The following is a 20,968-nucleotide window of genomic DNA, read 5'->3' as shown; positions in this document are numbered from 1 at the left end:
TTGTAAAAGAAAAGAATTCCCAGCAATTAAAAAACCTTCTTAGCATTTTACCAGAATGTACTGTTTATCTACTGTTGCAGGTAGATTGTGCCTGACTTTGCATACCTTTTAGGAGATATAAATGCTTCCACGAATGATCTTTAAGCAATACATTTAACCATTTTAATTTTTTAAATAGCCAAGCTTTTCTTTAGATGAAAAACAAAATGTTTATCAATTTTTCACTATTGCTTTGATTTGCTCTTACAAATGTAAAGCAATTGTTGACCACTTAAGCAAAAGGGAACAAAAACAGAGTGAGCTTTTTTCCCTGCTGTTTCCAATATTGAGTAAAACACATCTTGAATAGTATTTCTTCATCCCTGTAAATGTTTTCCAATGGATCTATTATAATTCAGTCATTAAAAAAAACCCAAACAAAACCATCAAACAACATCTGACTTAAGTGAAATTTAGAGATTCATGAAGTAATAGGTTCTATAACAGAATAGATTTTTAATGGCCAGATGACTTTAATGTAGCTGAACAGAGATATGTGACCTATCTGTAATGCTGTTGGGCCTTTTGTGCTTTTTGTTACTGGAAAAAAAAAGGTATAAAACATTGAAAGTAAATATGACTGCTTCATTACTGTTGTTTTTGTGCTAGGGAATTAGACATGTGGATCACTTTGGGTTCATCTGCAGAGAGTCTTCAGAAAATGGAGGCTTCCACTTTGTTTGCTACGTGTTTCAGTGTACAGATGAAGCACTGGTAAGTGAGAGAAAATAAGAGCCTAATAGAATATTAGGCCCTAAAAGTCAATTTCTATTGCTCCATGCTCTGTATTTTGCTGAATGTCTTCAAATCCTGCTCCAGTCAGAAATAGAATTATTTCAAAAATGTAGTTAATGTAGCACTCTGCAAAGGAACTTTTCATCTGTTTTGAAAGCAGAAGTTAGTCCCCTTTATCCTTTCATTGCACAAACTAAGTTAGACTGTATGCCTCTTTTTTTTGGAAGAGCGTTTTTTCATAGTATACCTGTTTAAAAAATCAGGACTACACTTCTGTCAGGCCAGTGCGTCACAACTGCAGTAAACTTTTTTTTATGACAGACAAGAAAAGGTTTCTAGATAGAGGTAGGATCTTGTATTAGACCACAGTAATAAAATTGGGTGGCCTGGAAGAGATATGACTGCACAATGAGTTTTGTCTTGGTTGTGTGTTTACGTGCAGAAATGGCACGCTTTTCTTTTTAATCATAAGCACATTCCCAAACAAGTAGCAGTATCATTCTAAAAGACTGTTGTGTTTGTGTTAAGGAAAACAGAAACTCAGTGGAATAGTGAAATTCTGTTATTTTGCGCTCTGTTCTTTTCAGGTTGATGAAATCATGATGACATTGAAACAGGCTTTCACCGCAGCTGCTGTGCAACAAACTTCCAGGGCACAACCCCAGCTCTGTGAAGGATGTCCTATGCAAAGCTTGCATAAACTCTGTGAAAAGATAGAAGGTGAGGTTTAAAGAACATTCTGGTTAGGTATTTTTTCTCCCAGTTTTATTGAGGGACAATCTTACATATGAAACTCTAAAGGAATGAATGCTTAAAAAGAGCTTGGGACTTGGGATGGAGGGTTGAAAGCCAGTCTTTTTATTTAGAGGACTGCAATGTAAAGTTATCTGTAAGGTAAAAAGAATTTTCTAACAAACATTAAGCTCCTTTCTTGTATTTTAATTGAATTTTTGAAAACTAATTAAAAGTCTAAATATTACTGAATTGCAGTTAGCTTGGCTCTATTAGCCGTATAAATGCAGAGGACTGTAGACAAGGAACTTCTCAAGAATACATGCTGCAATAGCCGTGACCTGCTGTCCTGTTGAATCCACTTAGATACTGCCATTATGCTACCACTAAACATGAACCAAACAGTGAACTTTTAATCTGCATGTTTGTGGTGTCGATCTATGCTCCTTCATGAAAATGCAGCAGTTAGAACTGTAGTTGTTGCCCAGAAAACAAGTTCAAGACAAAAAAAACAACCTCATTGCATTTCAGCAGATTTCAAATTTGTTCATTTAAGTGATGAATGGGGTGAATAAAGGGCAACAGCAGCTTGTCAGATCACGTGACAGTAGTTTGTTGGACTAAAACCTATCTAGTATTAATTTGATGAAACTGGAGAACATCCAAAACTACTTTTTCGCTATATTTTGGGCTTCAGCTAGGTATGATTTTTGAGAAATTTCTTAAAGGCAAATGATTCTTAATGCCTTTAATCATGCCATCTGGTTAATCGTATTGTCTGCTTCTGAAGGAGAAATGCCGTGACCAGAAACTGAAGTACAGAATATTGTCGATGATTTGCTAGTTTTCCACAGAAAATAGAGGAAGGGAATTTAATCCAGGATGAGAGGAGAAAAAAATAATCTGAGTGAGAAGGTAGTCTGCTTTAGACTGTCAGTAAATGTTTTCAGCAAGAGGCAAAGGAAGAACTTCACTAACTTGCAGTAAATTTATTCTTTTTCAGAAGAGACCAAGGCATACAAATGGGAGAAAATCAGTGGAAATTATATTTGTACCACAAGCAAAATCCAAGCAGTACTGCATAAAACACCAACAAAGCAGTCTGCTAAAATGCAGTAGATTGTGGGTTTATTTCATCTTGTGTGATAATGGACTCTTCAGCTAAGAGTATAATCCTGGTCTGTGCTCAGTAAATCTCCTCGTTGTAGAGTTCATGTCCCTCATTTTAAAGACATGAGTTCAGTAGTAGCTTTAAATTAACCTTGAGTTCTTTCTAATGCCCTGTTATGAAATCAGTACAATCAGTCAGCACAAATAACTGATGAGCTTTGGCTTAAATTGTGTACATATTTATGTGATTGATTAATTCTGAAAAATTTGACCCTGTGATGTGTTCTTTTTTGTTCCTCTTGCTAGGGTTACACCCTTCTAAGACTAAACTAGAACTACAAAAGCATCTAACAACACTAAATAACCAGGAGCAGGCCTCTGTTTTTGAAGAGGTTAAGGTAAGCTCTTTGTTTCCTACAAGATTTTAAAACAATTGGGTTTTTCTTTTTTTTTTCCCCCCCCCCCCCCCCTAACATCAGTGTGAAGCACCGGTTATTTTCATTTCTGGTGAATTACTCATTGTCTTCATTTAATAGATTGTTAATCACTTTGTGCTTTAATTTCACAATCATTCATTTTCTAGAGCTGTTAAAAACTTGCCTTATGAAAATGGTTTATTTTACTAATTTTTCTTCCCCTAATACTACTTGTTTTCCATGAAAATGTTAACTTCTCACTGAATAAAACTGCACATTTTTTTGTGAGTGAGGGCAGTAACTTGTACTGTGAGAAAATTCAACTGTTACTTTGACCAAAACAGATTGCTGTAATGTTCCCAGATCAGAAAATTTCCTGCCTAAAATTTATCCTAGATTTTAATATTTGTCTAACTAAAAAAGTGTAACTTTCTATCTCCTGAATGAAATCCATTGTAGTACAGAGGAAAGTATAGCTGAATTTAAGACAGATGATGAACATTGTAGGAAATGTCATTGGGCTTAGCACACTATTGAAGATTAGGAAATTTCAGACTTTTTTAAAAATAATGTTTCCTTCCTCTCTTGAGTCATTTCAGTCTCTTTGTGTGTTTCCATGTGGCAGTTTATCATCCAGTACCAAATTTGGAAGTTACTCTGTGGGAGTGATTCCATGAGCTAAGCGATTTCTTAGTATACAGCAGCTAGCTAGCACTGTTGCCTTTTAGTATTCTGCACACATTTTAATGGTCTAAAGCTTCTAGTAGTCACAGAAAACTTAATTGCTTCTGGTGAGAGTCTGCAAATGATTAACTTGGTAAAACCAAGGATAAAGTATGTCTTTTTCAGCTGATTTTTTCAGTTGGACTGCCTGAAATTTTAATTGTCGCATTCTTACAGCTCCATGTTGTAACCAGGATTGGCATTTTTAGATAACTGTCTTTCTAAGGACATTTTTATTAAACTGATGTTGCTACCCTGGTGATAGTTAATTCATACTGTATCCTCTGCATTACATCAATAGACTTAAAACAGCATGTGCTTTTCAAAAGTTAGGTTTCTGGGATTAAATTCTGTAATAAATTGTTTTAAAAACATTTTCTCCTACAATAATTCAGATCTAAATAGAATGCAGCAGAGACAAATATGTTCACCTTGTGCACTAATTTTAAAAATACCTGTGTCATTTCCCCAAAATTAAATGTCCGATGAGAAGGATTTCTAGAAGGGCTGTGTATCATAACTGCAAGACAGTACTTCATGTGTGCTGCAAACTCAGAACTACAGTATTTTGGTTTTCTTTAAATCAAAAGCAAATTAGGAAAATTTTTTTTAAATCTTTATTTGCTTTTGGCAATTTGATACCTCTACAGTTATCCTTTATCTTTCATGTAAGTTGTCAAGTATGAAGTGAGGCCAAGTGTTTGCCTGGCTGTGTTGCTGCTATGCCTGGGACACTGGTGTCCTCTGGTGGACTGGAGCGGTAGGTTTAACCACGTTAAACTTGTTCTTGCACTAACGACGTATGATCAGTGACAAAATGAAAAGAGTAAATATTTGCTAATTGTTGTACAAATGTGTAATTACTGTGATTGTGGTGTTTTTAATTAAAGAAATTAAGACCAAGAAATGATCAAAAAGAGAATGAGTTGGTTATCTCTGTTTTGAGAACCATGTATGAAGAAAAACAGAAGGACCATGTTCATGTTGGAGAAGCAAAACAGGTAAGTAATCATTCAGTTTTAGTTCATATAAGGAGGATCCAGGAAAAAAAATCTTCCATTACATTTTTATATCTTTCCAAAGGCAAATTTCCATCACTGGCATTTTGGAACTTCAAACTGTAGGCAGTGGTGAACACTGGTTTTGCTTATGATTGTCATGTGCCAAAACAGGCTTATCTCAGATTTTGAGGTACCTGCTACAGTCTGATTTCAGGCCTAGGAGACAGAGATGCGAGCAAGGTAGATGACTAATTTGGTTGTTTCTTTCTTCTCACTACAATGAAAATTCAATGCATGTGAGATATAATGAATTTGTAATTGCTCTCAGCCGATCTGTGGCATTTGCCATCCTGCTGTCTGTGTCAGTGTCCTGACAACACATTGGATTTGATCCTTGACAAAGACTATTACATTTACTTGATAGCTGGAAGTTATTTCTCGTGTGCAAACCGCTATTTGAAGTGGCCTCAAGGAGGAGTAGCTGAGGAGGATTGCTGCAGAAACAGCAGCAGAGACTGTCATCCATTTCCAAAGAGCTGAGCTACCCTTTCATTCTGTATCAGATTCCATCAGTGCTGTTTAACCGGCTATTTATATAGCACAGTTAAGATTTTTTCAAAAGGGATTAATGAGTTTGGATGCCTTGGTTTGTGACTAAATAACTTGAGACACCTCGAGGAGGTCTGTATTTAAGAGGATCAGCACCCATTCACTGGAAACTTTCCGTTCCAATTATTTGACCCTTTTAAAACTTGGCTGTCTCACCACTGCTGGCCAGTAATTCCGTTGTGATGACTGCTGTTAGCCATTTGTGATATAACTAGGAAATGAATATAAGGAGAGTAATTAGACCCCTGAAGAAATTGGGGAAATAGCAGCAAGTCTTCATTTACTATTGGTTCACTTTGTTAATCTCCTCTCCTTTTATGGCTTACTGGCTAATTATTGACCTCCCTGAGAAAGCAGGAAGAAATCTTTGCATATTTCATTCTCTGATTTCTTGTCTTGGGCATCTCACCAGAAATGTGTTTTTAAGGAAAAAAGCATTGTAGTTATGGCATGACAGGAAGAAGCATTGCCTGAGGTCCTCTGTCATCACACCTGATATATTTTTATTTGGTTTAATGCCAGCTGATTATCAAATAGTTGTCAGTGGTTTGGAAGTAGGGATATACGAAACAAGATAATATGTCGTCGGTGTGATTTGAAAATTCCTAAGGCCTACTGCAGTCTGTTTGCTCAGTTCCTGGAACCAAAATTGGTTAATCTGACACTTGCGAAGATGCCAGTGCTCCAAGAACAGAGTCGACTTGCCCTCAGCCCATCATTGGCAGTGCTAGGTTAGTGGTTGGACTTGATGATCTTAAAGGTCTCTTCCAACCTAAACGATTCTATGATTTGTCTTAGCATAATATTTTATATTTACTCTGATAATTTATCTCCAGAGCTGTCTAATAGCAGATACCTTTGAACATGTACTCTGGCAGGGTTATTTGTCTCAGCAATCATTAACCTATGACATCCTGATGTCCCTATTCCCTTCATTTCTTTTCACTTTCATGCTTTTCATCACATTGGGGTTTTTTAATATTTAAATCTGGAGGAAAAAATTGAAATGTAATACTAGTACATGGATCTTATTTAACAAAAATGACCTTCAAAATAAATATATTTTCATAAGAACATAATAGGAGGCAGCATCTGGTTTGCCCTTTGAGGATGAGTGAAGGTAAAAAGAAAATACAGAAACCTGTAACTTTGTTGTACTGGAAAGAGGATACTTTAAAATTATATCTAGACAGGACTATTTGGTGATGGTGCTGATGTGCTATTCAGCTGCCCACGTGCTAATAGTTACATAGATCAAGCATTCAGATCCCCGATGTTAGGGCTAGGTAGAGAGGGCTACAGTGCCTGGCAGCCTCAAGATGAACCCCTAAAAGAACACTGAAAACTGTGCTCTGGTTTCTGCTGCAGATGTTAGGTTTGGACGGTAATATTTGCATTGTAGTGTTGTTTTTGTATTCATTACACTAGTCTTTGAAAGCACTAAAAACGCACTGAAATATTGTTTTAACAAGCAAAACTCTCAATAGCCTGTTAGCTTTAAGGTGGAAATGTTTCTTCTGGTGAAATATATAGAAGAGTTGGATTGTTGTACATCTTCCTGGCCCTTAGAAAGCCTCAATATAATGGAGACACTTGAGAGTTCTTGTTAATTATGAGCTTCCTCGATTTTGATTAATTTCTTGGCTGAAGAAAAGTAAATCCATGAGAAACCTCTAATCTGTTACACTTAAACATTTAGAATTTGTACAATTTTACTTTGGCGTCAAGGAAAATTTGTCAACACAGCCATAAATCCCTGTCAAAATGGCAATTCTTCTGAAGCATGCTACTACATTCAACACATTTCCTTTAAGAGATTTCCTGGTCTTATGTTAGAATAGTTTGTTAAATTTCAGTATAAGTATCGGTAGAGAAAAAGGCATGAAAAGCCAAGGACACCAGGAGAAAGTATTGATTCAAGTTACGGAAGTATTCAGGCTGTTCACTGAGATTCTACTCCATGCTGTTGAGTATTTCACATTTCTGTTTTTAAACACTTGCAGACTTCACAGCCCTCTGCTGAGAATGCTGTAAATGAGGTGCCCAGCAGTGCTCCAAGATTCAGATTAGATATGTTAAAGAACAAAGCAAAAAGATCTCTGACAGAATCATTTGAAAGTATTTTATCACGTGTAAGTATCTTCATGTTTCTTGCCTCTGAACATAATTTCATTGTTTTATTTATTTGAATGATAGAAAAGTCATATTTGATATCTTTATTTGTTGTAGACAAGTGGTTATTAAAGGCACAATGACAAAAATATTTGAGTGTACATGTTAGAAGGACACAAAACAAAGCAGGACTTTGGTAGAGAGAATACTAAGTCCTGGAAGAAGAGAACTAATTGCTAGATAAGAAATAGTGTATATATGCATTTCAAAAAATTAATATTTAAGTTGAGCATGAGCTCTTATGAAAAGCGACCATTGTTTTATTTCTCTTTCAGATTTAGAAAATTTTAAAAGTAATTATAAGTGTTCACTTTTCTTTATGTAGAAGGAAATTATTAGGGAACTGACTAAGCATTCCTAATGAGACAATATTTATTAGTGACACAGAACTGATGAATAATGGGGCATCTGAACTTTTAAATGCTAGAGATTATTTGAAGGCGAGGAGTGTGAAGAAGGCACTAAGACTATGAAGGTATTTATGCAATATCACATCAGATAAAACTCTTTGTAAACAATGATAGTGATCCCCCAAGAAAACATGTTGGGAAAATGTCATGAACAGATGGTTCAAAATATCTACTGAAAGTATACAGCAGCGGTTGAGAAAAAAAATCAGATGTCTATTTAAGCACTACTTAAACCTGTTAGAGTGTCTTCTCATACAAATATTCTTTGTTTTGTGCTGCATGGAAAAAGTCTGAGGAAAATAACAGGAAGCTTGGAAAGACTTGCTTGACAAAGGATTAAAAAAATCACACCTTCTTTTAAAAAAAAAAAAAAAAAGAGTTGTGACAGAATGCCAAAAAAACAAATACGAGAGACAAAATTGGGCATTCTCATTTCTCATCAGCAAACAGTTAAACTGAAGCAAGATCTAGTACAGTTTTATTGGCTCATAGACATGCAACTTGTAGTGACAAAACGAGGCTTTCAAAGCTTATTTCAGACATCTTATCTAACCTGTTCCCATGGAACAAATGATGGGAAAAGCATGTTCTCCTTGTTAGAATTATGCATATAGGGAGGACTTTTAGTTGAGTATCTTTCCTCATTACTTCCCAGCCAGCATTTCTAGAGCACAGCTATATAGTGGTTGTATTTTCACTGTCATGGCTGTTTTGCTGGAAATTCTTGATTTTGATCAGATCTGAGGCAAAACATTTTGTCTGAGCTTCAAGGAGACAAGTCGCTACTGTAGATAATGACAACATTTTATATTTTACCAGGAATCAAAGAGAACATAAGCCTTCACTTCAGAACACAAAAAAATGATACCATTTAAGGTTAGGAAGATACAAGTTCCATAGTTGTGTTAGCACATAAGAATCCATCAGTAAGTTTCTTGATATTTCTCTTGGCTACATAAAAACATTAGTTGAACAAGTTATAAAAAAATATTGTTGAACAGATTATACAAAAATATTTAGACTTTCTGATTTGTAGGCATTGAAATGATAATACCAGAAACTATGTTGTGCTGTGTATTAAATTTATATGGGTTTAAGTCCTTTGTAGTAGACAGCCTTTTTGTTTCTTTGTAGCTTGTTAAGAAGTACCTAGTGTGAAAATTTCCTGTTTGGAATACAGAAGGTACTTTTAAGAGTAGTTATAGTACGTGCGTGCAATATGTGATTATGTACGTATCATGGAAAGCACATCATGGCCCATGAGAATTCCTTAATTCCACAGGATCCTTTAAAATGTCAGAGACTGTCCTGAATGAAGCATCCATTTCTCATAGGGGCAAAGGCTATTCTTGGGCATTTTAGGAAATTAAATTTGATACTGTCATTGAAAATTACAGATTCTGACTATGCTACACAAATCTCTTTGGTATGCCCCATATATTACAATCTTAACCACTGGTGTGCGTTATCTCTACAGGGCAGTAAAGCCAGAGGTCCGCTGGACAGTTCTGGTGCTGTGGATTTGGACAGTTCCATGTCCAGTACCTTAAGCAGCACAAGTAAAGTAAGTAAAGCCTGGAGTGAATGTACATATTTAGAAACTTCAGATAATATTCCCTGAAACGACGAGTCAGATGTGAAATGTGGTTATCAACTGCTCACATAACTGTTCTGTTCTAACATCTTGCATTTTGTTTTGACTAATTTTTGGGAGTAGACAAGCTAACTGATTGTGTGTGAAAAGAAATAAACCCCAGAACATCCAAACAGTATGATAAAAACAGTATCATAAAGGGAGTAGGTATGTCTTTTTCTTCCTACCTGTAAGAGTTCTGCCACTTGCTGATCCATACAGTGTGTCTTTATTCCTGTGCAGCCTCTTGGATCAGCCACTGCCTTGGTGATTTTGGACTGAAACAGGCATCTAAGTCATAGGATTAAAGCCCTTTGTGTGAATCTTCAGACTGACAAGAGGAATATTGTATTGTTAGATGGGGTGCTAAATACGCAGTACTCTGAAATGACACTCTTTTCATTGCTATCACTGTTACCCAAACCTGACCCACCTGTTTGTTCTGACACCATTTTTTTTGAGTTGTATTCAACATACTGTAAAACACATTTACTCTCAAAATCACTTTTTCTCTGTAAAATGGAGACTATGATTTGTTGACCTAAATGGTTAATAACAAAGACATAAAACATCAAAGGTTCTTTCTTTGAGCTATCATGATAAAAATGTGCAAGTTTGAAGCAGGTCTCTGTGGAATGTGAATAATGACATGGGACTGCAACCTCAAAGATTAATTTTAAAACCCACGTATTGATAACCTTATTTTTTGCACTGCTAGGAACCACCACTGTGTGAAAAGCAGAAAGACAGACTTCCTACGCTTCCTACAGAAAACGCTGTCAAGACCAGTGGATCAGTGGGTGATCTCTCCAGCGACGCAGATGATTCTCCTATTGAGCAGTCTGTTATGTTACCTCAGCAAAGCTTTCGGAGGCGAGCAAACACACTGAGTCATTTGCCAACAGAAAGCCAGGAATCTCTGGGACCTGTTGAAACATCACCGTCTGTTCCGCAGAGGAAACTTATGAGGTATCACTCAGTGAGCACAGAGACTCCTCACAAAAGAAAGTAAGACTTATTAAAAGCAGGCTATGATTTTGTTTGTTGGGGCATATTTGGGGATGATAATTGCATACCAGGTATGTCCTCTTAATGGATAAGAAATGTATAGCAGCAGTGTGTCACTCTTTGGAGGTTTGTAGGTAGTCTGTTTAAAAACACTTCCAACCCGGTGTGCTCCACAGGGGAGAGAAAACTTGAGATGTGTAGTTCCACAGTATACGTCACAAGACTAAGTGTAAGCTCAACATAGGATTGCTCCTAAGGGGTTCAATTATATTTTTTTAAACAATGTTCATTAAATTTTGTTGTTTAGATCTGCAAGCAGTATAAATAAATGCCACTTCTTGTTGTCTGTTTATAGAGAAAAGTCCAGTGGCATTTGTGATGCTGAAAACCTTACTAGTTGGTGAATTCATATGTGACTTTAAAATAACACACAAAATTGACATAAATTGCCTAATTGTTGACAGACGTGAGGCTCCTGTCTAGCTTTTCAATGAGCCTATGTAGATTTTACTCACAAAAACAACCTACTGCTTACCTTCCTGCTACTATTCTTCAAGCTATCCTCCTTGAAAAGCCTGCCTCTACATTTCTAAAGTCTGCTCTTAACTTTATGGCAGCTTTCTTCCCTCCCTCTATCTGACTTTTTCCAATTACTATGGAAACATTTCTGTATGTAGACTTCTGTTTTGCTGCCAAAACTGCTCGTTTACACAAGTTAGACAGTAGGAAAACTTTATGTGTTCCAGCTCATTTTTACCTGCAGGAGGCAGGGCAATAAATGAACATGCCTGAAATAAGTAATGACAGTGAAAAAAAGATAATTATAGTATTTGAAAGGAGACATAACCTGGGTTGTCTTTTTGTCCCTTATTTGAACCTTTTTACTTCTAAAATACTAGAATGTTTTTGTAGTGCAGTTTAGGACTTGTGGTGTTGGACTGTTATCTCCATGAGAGTTGCCCTGATGCTTGTAGCTGCTTGTTCAGTCAGTTCTTATCTTACTATACGAATGCAGCTAGAAATTAAGTATATTCTTAATTTCCTTGGTTATTTCTATTTGTAATTTTTAGTAAGACTTGAGCATGCCTGCTCCCTCACATAACTCGAACCAAAAATAAATCCCTGTTGCTTACCTTTCATATCAAATGTACAAAACCAGGGGAAATTGAAAACGTAGAAGAAAAGCATACTTAAAATTCTCAAAAATCACTGGAATGATAGACTTTCAACAAGTCTTGTGTGTTTTATGAGTGTTTTTGAACAGCTTACCTCAATTCATAAATTGTTTTAGTTCTTCATGTAGCATTTCACTTCTCATCCATTAGAACTCTTGGTCATATGCCTGACTTTATCATAGAAACGAAGGGGAAGCACATCTGAGGGAGAAGAAAGGGGTGTGTTAGTGATGGTGTTTTGGGTGGTTAAATTTAGTCATACGCTGAAATGCCTTGCTGAAGCCTGTAAGTGTGTATTTGGGGCTTTGCTGATTAGGTCAAAATGTTCAGCCTCTTAAGTTACTGCATTGACTGGGAAAAACATAGGAGATGGCTCATTTGTATACGCCAGGTCCCTTTCAAAGATTAGAGAAGGGATTTCACTTTTTTTTTCTTCTCTCCTCTCTTACTGTGTTTTGTTCTTTGTGCTACCTCAACTCCATTGCTCTGGTTGGAATCCCACTATAACGGTTTGAATGCATCTGTCGGTGAACCTAAAAGTTCTTCTGGTCAACTTGCACGTTCTCCTACTCTAGCTCGTCTTAATCCCTCGGCCTCTTCACCCAACTTTTTTAAATATCTGAGGCATAATTCAAGTGGAGAACCAAGTGGGCATTTTGCACAAAAGAGGTGAGCTAGCATCTGTACATAGTTTGGGGTAGGGTTTGTTTTACCATGTCATAAATATGAAGCTCTATAGTGTAAATAATTAATATAATTCAATATAGACCAAAGGTGGTAGCTTTTTATGCAAGAGGGAAATCTTTAACTGCTCTGCTACTGAATGTAGAGCTTCTATTTACATAATTTAGTTTTAAATAATAAAATTCTTTCAGATGAATGGACACATGACTTTCTTTAGAGCCAGTTGCTCCAAAGCAACTTGTTGTTATGCAGCAGACAGCAGCACTACTTAAATTGTGTGAGGGACAAGTTGCCAAGAACCTGTGATCCAGCTCACTCTGTCCCTCCTGAATCATTCAGTTCTGTTCTACTTTGTTCATGGTAACACAGAAACATATTAATATTCTTTTGTGCCTGACATTAAAGACAAATTGACTAAATTAGCTAAAGGGGCCAAGACATAGCAGGACTGTGGAGAGCCGATATAAAAAAAAAAACACAACCCACAAACAACCAAAAACCACAAACAAAAAAAAACCTGAACCCACTCCCCCCAAAGCCACAAACCAAGAACAAACAAACAAAAAATCCCAACCCACCAGCTCATGTATTTGTCTTGGTTACTTTGAGCAATATCAAATGATACTTTTCTGTGCCTCCTTTCTTAGAACAAAAATACATATAGAGAACATTGGGAAAAGGACATTAACCCATCATTTCCTTGAGAACCTGAAATAAGGATCTCCCTAAAAATCTTACCCGTGAAACTCCTTAACTGCCTTGAGCTAAAACTGCTTGTTGTAGCTCAAAAGGTTAATGAGACCAAATGTCCTGGGAAGCACTGTCAACAGGCACTGGCCATTGGCAAGCAATTTTTATTGCTGGTGTTTATTGTTTCATTTTGTTCTCTTGGGTGAAGGTTTCCTGTTTCCCCATGGTGCTGATTTTTCTAATCCTGAGAAAATACTCAACTGAGAACCTTGTTTCACCAGTTCCTTCAGTTGTTTTTGCTGACAACTAATTAGCATCTCTCTTAATTTAGCTTCACCTCAGAAGTATGGTATGGCTTAGGGGAGGAAATGTGAGTGTAGAATGTCCTCTGTACTATTCATTTTTATAAGACTTGCTTGAATCCCGAAGGTTAAATTCTCAAAAGTAGATTTTTCCAAGTAAATTTGGTAATGGTTCTGCACACATGGTAGCAATTTCTCCTTCCCTTTCCCTGTCATTTAAGGGCATAACATATTGAACCTCTAAGCAACAAGACTGAAAACGGAAATTGATAGGGACATCAAATGTGTTAATGAGTTTAAATCAATAAACTCAAACTGCCTAAGCTGATTGTATTCTGTAAGTGAAATTACTGTGTAAGTGTGATGGATTTACAATGCAATTGTAAGTGAAACCTGTTTGCAGGGCACACGATGCTACAGCCTTATCTTCTTTGTGCTCAGTACCAGCTACTAAAGAACAGCTTCACTTCATACTAGTGATTATCCCAGAGTATTCTCCCATCCCATTCACATCTTCAGAAGACAGTGCTAAATGCTATCCAGATATATCATTATGGCTTATCAGAAGCAGTTCTTTCTTAAAGTTAGTTTTGCAGGAGTAAATTCTCATGTTTTTGTGTAGTCATCTGAGAAAAGGTCTTCTAGTATCATCAGCTAAGTAATTTTCTATGTTTTCATTCCACGCAGAAACTTTTTGTTACCTGAGTTGTTCTCACATTTCTATTAACCTTCTCCTGAGTATGTTGGGGGCTTGTTATTTTAAAAGAAAGGGCAGAATTATGTTGGCCAGATGACTCTTGATGAAATTTGATTAGTGTGCCTGTCTGTTGCATAAATAGCACCACAATCCTAAATGATCAGTCAGAAGGTTCAACTTTTAACTGAAAAGTTCCAAGCTTGTCTGTATAAAAACCTGTTAATGCTTTACAAAATGGTTTTAGCTAAAGTCTTAATTTTCATTTGCCAACAATGGTTATCAGTGTCAGCTTTTCCAAACTTTTTCCCCCAAACTTAGTCAATCATTGAAACTGATATTTAAGTAAATGTGGAATGATGTTGGCATCAGTTCTTATTAGATTAAAGGAATTTACTTGAAACATGCACTAAAAATCTTGGGACATAGCAAAGAATAATAACTTTACTGGAAGTATGTTTGTTTATACTGGAACATTTTCGTTTGCCCAAACAAATATGTGTTTCAATGTAGCACTTTGTTAGCAGTTTCAGGTTTGACTCTGGTTTCCTTGATATTCGGGGCTTTGGGATTTAGCTGCTTTTTGTTCGAAACTTAGCAGTATGTATTATTTTTATTCTGTGGATTTATACTTCTTTGTTCTAAACTATACTTTTCCCAACTGCACTCTCAGCATCTCCTACCGTACTGCCTTAAGGAAAAAGCTTCATTCTTCCTCTTCTGTGCCAAATTTCTTAAAATTTCTGGCTCCTGTAGATGAAAATAACACCTCTGACTTTAGGAGCACAAGGTAGGGTTCTCTATTAAAGCCTGGAGGTAAAACTGTATTTTCAAAGGTTTCTTTGTCTGAAATATTTCAAATGTTTCTTGCACTTGCAAAACCTGATTTGTGCAACAGTTCACTTGCATGCATTCTGCATGTGATTGCTGTCAAAAGGATGGAGCTATCCCAGACTCCTCTCCCATTAAGACTGCAGAACTTAGCCATTGTGATGTTGTAATGGTCATGCAACTTCCGTCTATGTACTTCTGTGACGATTCCTGCCAAAGGACTGTAGTAGCAGTTTTCAGTGAAGAGAACATACATGGTTCATCCTAAGCAATGTCAGTGTCATGAAATTGGAAGGAGAGGATGACCTGTAAAATGCTCCTCCCAGCTGCTGCCAGAGCTATTTGAAGTTCATTTATCCCTTCCAGCTTCAACAAAGACTCATGCAACTTTTAGGCAATGGCTGGAATAAAGCAATGAATAGTTTAAAGATGTAATGCGTGGAGGATACTAGTGGGATTTTTAATAGGAAAACAGCATTGCTGTTCACTATTTCATTTAATATTCTGAATAAAAACCCCTGTAGGTAGTGTGTGGATTACATCAAAGGAGTAACATCCAAGGTTCCTGGGCAGTGTTTCCAAGTCTGTTGCTTATTTCAGATGGTAACTTGCAAACACAAAAGTTAAAAGTTTTGCTCCAAGTCTGTGTTGTGAAGGAATATATTATGTACCCATTTCACAGAAGGTTGGAAGTTTAGTTGGTGTCTATAAAGCTCCTTGATGTGTGCTGATAAAAAGCATCAGCAATTCTTTGTCTCCTATGAATAATCACTAGATTTTGTGGATGGCATTTAAATAGCAGAATGGTCAAGATACATTATGGTGTATGTGTCTTTAATGCATTGTGTTTAATACACTGCTGCAAAGAAAGGTGAAAATTAATTAAAACTGGAGAAAGCAGATTGCACAGAGCTGCCAGCCCCTTTTGGTGAACCTGACTGGTGTTTGCAGCCTTGTATAAGCCTGCTGCCACAAAGCAAGCTTCACATACCTAACACTAAGGCTTGACCCAGCATGTGCACAGCGCACTGCACTCACTCCTTAGTTGATGGCTCGTGTTACTGTATTCATTGAAGACTGTGCCACTGTTGCTAGCAGATTCAGGTAACCTACTCACAAGCCATTCTGTGTTCCATAATTTTAGCGACTATGAATCCAAACACAGCCCGCAGGCCATTGGTGCAGACAGCCCTGTAAAGACTCGGCGGCATTCATGGAGGCAACAGATATTCCTGCGAGTGGCAACCCCTCAGAAAGCGTGTGATTCTCCCAGCCGATATGATGGTAAAGTCTGTGTTTGTTTTGCTCCTGTGAATGTTGTTAGTGGACGTAGTCTGTGAAGTGTGTATCATTTTGTCTGCCGAGTGGACATATTTGCCTGGTGCTCTGTTTGTGTTCTCTTTGCAGCTTCCCACCTACTTTTTGGTCGTGCCAAGCTCATCAGCTGTTGAGTTTTTATTTTTAAGCTTCATATGTAACATAGTTCCAATTGTGTCAAATTAACTAACCAGAGAATAATTTATTTTTATATGTACTATTTTAATGAGTTCTGAGGAAAGAATGCCTTAGAGAAGCTTGTATATGTAGATAATGGTCTCTGACTCACTAAAATTTGAATTTCACAGCTTGACCTCTGCAAGCTCTACCTTCTGACTGATCTCTAAGGCCATTGTATAAGAAATAAGAAAAAATTTAAGGGAACAAGAGGGAGCAGTACATTCTAGTAAATGTAGTAAAAAGTAACCATCTTAATGTCACTGAGACACTTTTCTTGCATCTTAAAGGGAGACCTTGCTTAACTGGGCACCTCATGTAACAATTTTGTCCTTAATGCATTGCTTGCAACGTAATTTGACTGATGATGGGGTAAGCTGTCTGTGGGCATAGATGCCTCTCGAATTTAGTGTACTTCAAAACAAAGTGATCTCAAAAGCATGTTGTGTAAGCGTACGTGTGAAATGTTCTCCTGTACTTCAAGGCATATGAAGAAGCTGTTCAACCTCAACTGTTCAGTGAAGCTACTGTTTTTGCAGGTTTGATGCATCTTTTTGCGACTGAAAATAGTCTCACTTGTTTTTGAAAGCCACAAAACCATCCCATAGATAAAATAGAAAAAAAACCAAACCCCTAAACTGCCTATCCAAGCATTTTCTCTGAGACATAATAGCTGCAAGATACAATCTTAACAACCTACAGCTGGATAAGCGGAATAGTTGGAGAAACAAGTGTGGCCAAAATGGAAAACAGGAAGTGCTATTAATAGGAGGAGCAATTTAAAATATCTGGCCTTTTTCTTCACTCTTGTTTTCTTTTTCTGTTTTTATTCCAATGTACATATTCAATTTATGAACAGAGGAAGAAAAATCAGTCAGGGTTTTTGGGGTTTTTTTATTATTTATAACAAGTATTGGATTTTTCCATTTGGATTTTCATACATCTCCTGGAACACTTCTGGCAGTAAAGGATACTCACGATCCAGTCTGCATAGCCTTTGAGAGGTGCCGAACAGATGATGTTGCATTGGACTCCCCACCACAGTTAACTTAGTAACCTCTGTAGTTCCAAAGTAAATGTAACTAGCTGTCATTCATCATCTTGTTCCTCTTTCTTTCATTTTTCTCTCAAGGAGAAGCAGCACATGCAGTGGGGTTTATTGGTTTGATAAGTTACCCGTACTTTCTTGTACTTCTGGGTTGGTTTTTTTGGGTTTGTTGTTTGTTTTTTTTTAAAAAGTCTTTGTCTTTCTAGACTGATTTGCTTTGGGAACAGAATTTATGCAAACAGCTGATGTATCACCAAAAGATCAATTTCAGTCAAATTGGACAGAGGGCAAAGAAGGCTTTAAAGATAACATGTTTTGTTGTGTTCTGCAAAAGCAAACATAAAGAGAGGGAAACAAGGGAACATTCATGAGTTTCCCTTTATAGACTGTGACTCCACTGACCAATTTCTCCATTCGAGTGCAATAGCCCACGCACCACTCCAGGGACCTCTGCAGGAGAGCAGTAAGAAAAAAGGCTAGGGATTTTTTTAAAGGTTAGTAAGTCAGCCAACAAAGAGACCCAGATCTCAGTGAGTCAGAGATGATAAAGTTTTTCAAATTTAGCATAGGCTGCTTTACAAAACTTTGTATTAAACATAAAATCTACCAGTAGCCTGAACTGCGTGTTGTTTTGACCACATGTGGGCAGGCACTGTCAACAAACTGAAACTGCTCTGTAGCTGTAACTTCTTTAGGTTGTAATCAGTAAATATGCTTGTGTAATGTCACAAGAAATAGACATGACTGTAAGCTTTATACACACAGAAAGATCTCTGTCCTGACATTTGTGATTCGATTTGTGTAGGCAAGTGGTGAGCTGAATCTCATGATGCATCATGTTCATTGCCACTCTCTGTGTGGTTAACATAGCAGGATATGAAGGTGCATTTACTAAAGGTTTAAAATAAAACACCACCACAAAGAACTCACCAGACAACTGATACATATCTTTTGCAGAAATATTAAGTTTAATCTTAGGAGGTTCTGAACTTGAGAGATGTCTACTGTCCTCAGTTCCCACATGAAGCTGACAGAACTTAGAGTCCCACTGTCTTGCACTTCTGGATCCTTTACTTCTTTAGGAGGTGCTCATAGGTAGCTGGAGATAAAACTTCATTTCCTGTAGCTCAGCTGGAGAGAAATGACTGCTGGCTGTGCTTTGGTGGTTGCATTGTGTATTACCAGGCAGAAAGCACACCGTTTGTTTTGCAGACATGATTATTTAAAAGGAGGGATTTATTATACATGAAGGAGGATGTTAATTTCTTGTTCAGGAATAAAATAAAAACTGGTCCTAAATCAGTAGAGTTAAAAAAAAAATTGCAAATAGATACACTAGAAAGCCTTTTTTTTTTCTTGTCAGTTGAGATTCCTGCCTTGCCTGACAACTGGACTCAATCCAGCAACACGCAGGCAAGGTGAGTGCTCTGAGACAACAGAAAGCCTTGGATAGAGGAAACCACTACTTTTGGTTCTTATGGGAGTAATGTCCCATGTGCAGGCCCTCCTCCAGCCACCTCCTGCTTGTGGGTGCTGCCACTTTCCCTGCTATTTTCTCCTGCTTCTGTATATAACTTTACAACAAAGCACATTGGAGAAGCATTATGCCATTTGCTGCCTGGCAGGACAGCCAGATGAACTCTGGTGAGCCTGAAGATGAGGCTGATCTCCAGTTTGGGGATCTAGAAAAGATTTTCTGCATAGGTGAAATGATCTGTAGACATTTTTATTGCTTTCCAGCTGGTAGCTGGAGGTTTGCAGGCTTGAATTCTGCTAGTTTTGTTGTAGCAAGCTACAGTTCAAATGTCCAACCTCATCTGCTGTTCAGCACTTCTCACAGAGTGGTTGTGCCACTGTGGGTGGTGTGGAGCACTGGCAAACAGCATTTCTCTCACCACCACCTTGAGACACACTCAGTGTCTTGTCCTCCGATGTATTGCTTTTTTATTTATTTGTGGGGGTGGCATGAGTCTTGTATCCTGCAAAGTGGAGAGATGGAGAAAGAGGTCACTTACACACTTTGATCTGTTACAAAACTGTATTTCTTTTGAAAGGTTTTCATTATCTCTTTTTCTAAAGCTTTTTTGTCTTGTTTTCTGTATATGAATACACAAAATTCACTCTGTCTCTTCCATTCACTTAAATATTCTAAGTTATAAAGGGTTTCTGCAGTTCTTTGATTTTTACTTTTATACCTGCCCACCCTACTTGCAGCCAAATCTTCATACTTCTGTAGAGTGTCTCTAACAAGAGCCACATTCTGTGACTATGCAAATAGTTTAGGACTTCCTAGTTCTCTGTCTTCACTGGTAAAAAAGGTGAAGGGAACAACTTGGGGATCACTTTAAACCACTTGAAGTATGGGCTCACTCAAAAGAGGTCATTGGTTTTCAGTCAGATCATTTTTCTAGTCCCACTCACAGTGTTACACAAGCGCTAGAGCAGGCACAGGGAGGCAGGCAGGGACGTGTCTCTGGAAGCTGAGGGTGGGTGCTCTTGCCCTGCTCAGGAGCAGGACACACTTAGATCTCTGCAGAGTGATCATGAAACTTCACCTTGCACTGCAGTGCAGCAGGATATTTGCATATTTTGATTCATCATCTACAAATCTGTGTGCAGTGGACTATTTTCACCACAATTTTCTCATATTGACTGTTCAGAATTGGTCATAGTGGGAGAACTGTTTTGCAGATTGTCAGAAACTCCCAGCAAAGTCAAGTGCTAGATTTAAAGGGGGTGTGAATAGTTTTCTGAAGTAAATGGTGGGAAAGGGATGGTGCTTGTTGTGAGCTTTCTTGCTGCAGGAGATGTGTTGGCAGTAGACAGCAAGATTTTTGTAACAGCTATGTCAGTTTTAGGTTGAAGAATGGGTTATTTTTTTTTCAGGTGGGCAGTGGGGTCAAGTTACATGTTGAACAGTGAAAGAAATTGCAATTCGGAGGAATGAGATGCTTGGTATTGCTTAGCAGTACTCAGAAAATAGTTTCAGATGAAAAAAAGGAACTTTAGTTAGAAAAACTACATAGTATTTTACAACTTGACTTGCAGAGAAAGATTGGTTTTGAAAGTACAAGTTTCTCAAGGAAAAAATCCTTGATTCATTCATTAAAATGAATTCGGTTTCGGTCTCTGGCAGACAGAAGTAGCAGACTGTGAAATCCTAAGTGCTGAAGAAAACTTTGGATTTGAAGAACTGTTATTCTTAAAACAGCTGTAGTTAGCACCTACCTATCTGTGTGTGTGCTTTGTGGTTAGGGTTATATTTCTCCCATTATTTAAGTAAAAATATTTTTAAAACCATTTTGTAGTAGTATTGCAAATACTGTAAGCTGTTGCTTTAGCACTCTATACTTGGAATGTTTGTAAATTATTTGTAATGTGTCCTCCAATACTGTTCTAATGGCTCTTTTTTAGCAACAAAATTATTACTAATTAATGACTAGTTTTGTAAATGCTGTGATA

General features: G+C 37.3%; 1 protein-coding gene across 7 annotated transcripts in view; it reads left to right on the top strand.

Annotated features, from left to right (window-relative positions):
- The window catches only part of TBC1D1 (TBC1 domain family member 1), a 114,848-nt gene that overhangs the window by 59,505 nt on the left and 34,375 nt on the right, over positions 1-20,968 (top strand). For 4 of the 7 annotated variants that reach the window (XM_075752323.1, XM_075752322.1, XM_075752326.1 and 1 more), the window contains 10 exons: positions 649-753; positions 1,362-1,494; positions 2,923-3,014; positions 4,646-4,756; positions 7,369-7,497; positions 9,425-9,511; positions 10,299-10,549; positions 12,304-12,432; positions 14,807-14,923; positions 16,109-16,248. In XM_075752323.1, coding sequence (XP_075608438.1) covers positions 649-753; positions 1,362-1,494; positions 2,923-3,014; positions 4,646-4,756; positions 7,369-7,497; positions 9,425-9,511; positions 10,299-10,549; positions 12,304-12,432; positions 14,807-14,923; positions 16,109-16,248 — 1,294 coding nt within the window. Of the gene's footprint in view, positions 1-648; positions 754-1,361; positions 1,495-2,922; positions 3,015-4,645; positions 4,757-7,368; positions 7,498-9,424; positions 9,512-10,298; positions 10,589-12,303; positions 12,433-14,806; positions 14,924-16,108; positions 16,249-20,968 lie in introns of all 7 variants that reach the window. The other 3 variants (XM_075752324.1, XM_075752329.1, XM_075752325.1) reach the window with 2 other exon arrangements.

This window comes from Balearica regulorum, chromosome 4 (assembly GCF_011004875.1).
Source record: "Balearica regulorum gibbericeps isolate bBalReg1 chromosome 4, bBalReg1.pri, whole genome shotgun sequence".
Taxonomy (NCBI): Eukaryota; Metazoa; Chordata; class Aves; order Gruiformes; family Gruidae; genus Balearica; species Balearica regulorum.
Note: the sequence above shows the minus strand (reverse complement) of the source record. Positions and strands in the feature narration are given on the sequence as shown.